This window comes from Cariama cristata, unplaced genomic scaffold, assembly GCF_000690535.1.
Source record: "Cariama cristata isolate BGI_N322 unplaced genomic scaffold, ASM69053v1 Scaffold44813, whole genome shotgun sequence".
In the NCBI taxonomy this organism is placed as follows: Eukaryota; Metazoa; Chordata; class Aves; order Cariamiformes; family Cariamidae; genus Cariama; species Cariama cristata.
The window spans coordinates 1-3,983 of NW_009609821.1; the positions used below are offsets into that span (position 1 = coordinate 1).

Below are 3,983 nucleotides of genomic sequence, written 5' to 3' on the forward strand. Positions count from 1 at the left end.
CTGGGCGGCCCCCGGGCAGCTCCTCTGGTAAGGACTATCGTCAATATAAACAGGCATTTAGCCTGTATGTATACTTTTTTTTTTTAAATACCTAATTCAGTCTACCCTAGGACAAACAGCGGTAGCGGCAGTCAGTAAGTTAGGGACTTTATTCCTGACTTGTAGGCGCCGAACACGACAAAATGTATGTAGTACTGCTGAGACAAAAATAGCTTTACTTAGGTTATTGGACATCCTTTCAGATAGCAGGCAGGCTTTGAGGCTTTTTAGGTAATTCATAGATTAACAGCTACATTAGGCCAAGCAGCACTTACTCAGGGCTTCAGATAATGAAAACAACTGACAGGTGAAGACCTGCTGAAATTCTCTATTGACCGTGCTCCAGAGAAGCTCCCTCCATATAGACAGCAATGCCCAAATACAAGAACCGGAAAGCATTTTCTTCATTCTGAGTAACCGAGACATAGTGGAATGACATAGCTTTCCCATTTTTGAGTTAACACTGCAGTACATTGTAAGAAACAACAAACGTTTCTTCTGGTAACACCTACAAAACACCTGTTTTGAAAGTATTTCTCAGCTTAGGTTTATAATAAGCATGCAAAATGACAAAGCATTTTAAAGATGTCCAAGAAAAAAAAAATCCTAGAACTGTAACATTTAGTTTAGCATTTTTCCACTTGTATTTCTAACACTTCCTTTCCAAGCCCCTCTTTAAGATCACCTACTTTGGTTTTTCATAACAAAGTTTCAGCAGATACGAGTTTGCAGTCAAAGTTTTTCAAATACTTGTTAAGTATTTGATACTTAAGATTGTTCTTATGGGCATGATGACTTCAGTTGTTCACTCCTCTCTTTCCAGTAGCTCCCCCCCAAGAAAATTACAACACACTGGTGCATTTATTTAATGCTTTAGTTGTTGAAATTGAACAATTAAATTAGTTGCAAGGAAAAATACGGAAATATAAATTTGGTAAAGTACATTCTCCTCACAGAGGACTAACCACGTGCCACAGACCTGTGTGCAAAAGAGAGCCTATGAACAATTTTTAGAGCATGGAAGTATATCCTAGGGCAGAGAATTAACATCAGAAGTTTCAACCTCAGAAGATGAACAAAAAACTAAGCTCTGGAAAACAGAAGCTCTAACTATAGTTGCCTTGTCAGTCATAGTTGTACATTACTACCCCAATGCTATTACAAAAGCTCTACTAGGCTTCTCCAATTAATCTGACTAACCCTCAGCAGGTAGAAGTCAATATAGCTCTACTGAAGTCACTGGAATTTGTGACTTCATGAGAGCCGATGTATCCCTAAGTGTGGCTCCAAAAAAGCTACTGCATGTACTTGTCACAAAAGCATGGCAGAATAATGGCAGGATTATTTAAATAAAGATGCACAAATACTAAATAATACAAGAATACAAAAAGTACGAACGTCACAGAATGTTAGTTCAACAGTACTGGTATTTCTAACCAACTGCAATTTTTAAAAAGTCTACCATTCAGTACATACTTGAAAAGCTACAGCAGACCAATAGATTTATAAAGAGATTCGTACCAGTTTTTAAGTAGAAAATACAAGTTATATCTTCCAGTTTTGTACAATTTTGTAAAGGAAAATTTCGCACAGCCTTTGGTTTCAAACCAATACAATGCAATTAACATTACAGTGCTTACTTAGTATTCATTAGGAGGGGACGCTATATAACTGAGGGAGAAAATGTCAAAAACAGGAGTACCAAAGTACTGTATTATAGAAAGTAAAGGCTGAAGCAAAAATAGTCTTGGGTATATCCTGTACATCATGTAAACACACATTCAGAATAGTAAACAGGCTAAATGTCTTCCAAGCCTCCCAAAGAGTTACAATATAGCATACATATACATATATATAGAGAGAATATATAACATCATCTTTAGGAAATGTAGCCCATTACATCCTAATTCTGTGCTTAACTCATCTGCAATTCAGACAATACATTCATGTACTAGCAGTACATCTCATTTATTATTTGGAGTTTGCTGGTTGCCATAGACAAGGACAGATCAAATAATACTGAGCCTTGCTTTTAACTCAGATACCGTCACCATATAAGCAATGTTCAACTGCTCAAGAACCATCTTTCTCATTACCAAAGCTGAGAATTTTCAGATTTATTTATAGCAAATCAAGCTGAAATTCTGTTTTTTGCAGAACAGTAGTTTTCCCAATTATTTTTCATTAATTGAGTGGAGCAAGTAGTTAACTTCTATTTTAAAAAGCAGATACAAAATTTATCGGTAAACATACACACAAAAAAATTACTACATGTATATAGAACATTCAGTTTCTCTATAATTTTGAGAGTTTTGGATAATAACACTTTGAAAGAGCAATTTTTTTAACATTGTAAGAAGCAACTTACTTGCTCACCTACAACAAAAGAGAAAATAAGAAACTTTTTGTTATTTATCAAAGTGGCTTTTAATAGCATTGTGATATATGCAAATCCACTGTAGCAAAATGTTATAGAGTAGTACTAGCATGAATTAGATATTAATGCAAGAAATGAAGCTTAAGATGTTTGTGGCTGTGTTTGTAAAAGATCTCAGTGCCTCATACTAAGAATTCCTTCTAGCGTTAAACCTTCCTCACATCTGGGTGGATCATGACTGACTATCTTTCTTCAAAGCTTCTAGTCTTTGTAGCAATGCATTTCCAAAGACCTCTCGATATGCAGGGCTGAGAGAGTCCAATAAGGAGTAGACAGTTTCATGGTATGGAGTGTGCAATCTGTCATCAGTTTGATCAAAATCATAAGCTACTACCTGCAACAAAGAAATCACCGGTTAAATTTCTGTGGTTAGGATCACGTTGCAATTGGAAACAGGTATCACAACATTTAATTCTGCCAATCAGGGTAGTACAGTAATGTGAGAACAAAAGATACTGGATTTAAATCACAATCTATGCTTTCTACTCTGGGGCTTAGTGGTAAAACAGTATTTAAACAGTTTCAAATCCTTTTTGTCCAAAACTCAGAACATGAGTAAAATCTATCGTTACGACCTTTGAAAAGAAGTCTTTCATCTATGCATTTGCACAAAAACTATAAATGGTGCAAAAAAAGAGTTGTATACATGTTGTATCTTACTTATCTGGGTACTCAAGAAACCCAAAGACTGACAGGCCTATAACAAATTGCTGCTTCAATCTTCATCATTTTGTGTCTCAAATAAATGCCTGTGTTTTCATCAACTTCTCCTCTTGCTTTGTTGGAAGTAAGTAGTTAAAGTTCCACTTTCTAGGAGAAAACATGTAGAACAGGCTTTCATAAAAATACAAGAGGAAAACCTATGCCGTTTTGGGGTCACTGAAGTATTTTTCTAGGCACCTTTTGAACACAATCATTGTTCAAAACAAAGAGGCTTAAGAAATAAACAAATTAGTTTACCCTGAGTCCTGCTTCGGTGAGCTCCAGGCAGTATCTGTTCCTTTCCCTGGTTTCCACATTGATATATGCCACATCCTCAGCACAGGGAAGGGTCTTTGAGACAAACATGTTGCTGACAGCAAATAGAACATCATTCACAACAGCTTCGGCTTCTAGTCTCATATCTTTGACATCTGTTCCTTCGAAGTCTCTGTAATCAGAATCCTCTTCAAACCCCGTATTATTGGGCAACTCCATAGGATTGCAGTCAGTCTCCATTCTACATATGGAAACATTTATTTTAGATTTAATATACCACTACACTCAATATAAATTAACACTATGAAACAAGAGATGTATCTTAAATAAACACATTTAACATTGTCCCAAAAAAGGCAAATATGAGACCCAATGATTTCCATAACTCATGAAACAACAGTCCAGAGAATTCAAAACCAAGATGTTGAGAACAAGTGCTGAAGAAGGTTACATTAACATATAGAAGCAGCATCAGTATCATTAAGTTGCTGCTTCTTATGCAAGTAACTCACATTCTGTTGTATAAGAC

General features: G+C 35.9%; 1 protein-coding gene across 1 annotated transcript; it reads right to left on the bottom strand.

Annotated features, from left to right (window-relative positions):
- Positions 1–2,518: 2,518 nt before the first annotated feature.
- On the bottom strand, positions 2,519–3,694 carry GSKIP (GSK3B interacting protein). The gene is made up of 2 exons (XM_009697633.1): positions 3,437–3,694; positions 2,519–2,810 (listed from the first exon to the last, which is right to left on the bottom strand). The coding sequence occupies exons 1-2, from the start codon at positions 3,692–3,694 to the stop codon at positions 2,649–2,651; spliced, it is 420 nt and encodes a 139-aa protein (XP_009695935.1). The 3' UTR covers positions 2,519–2,648.
- Positions 3,695–3,983: the final 289 nt, after the last annotated feature.

Bases quoted from the DNA above. Each gene is read 5' to 3' on its own strand.
- GSKIP (XM_009697633.1), bottom strand. From the start codon at position 3,694: ATGGAGACTGACTGCAATCCTATGGAGTTGCCCAATAATACGGGGTTT. The intron at 2,811-3,436 runs GTAAACTAATTT...TCTTTGTTGCAG, and splicing joins TCACCGAAGCAGGACTCAGG to GTAGTAGCTTATGATTTTGA.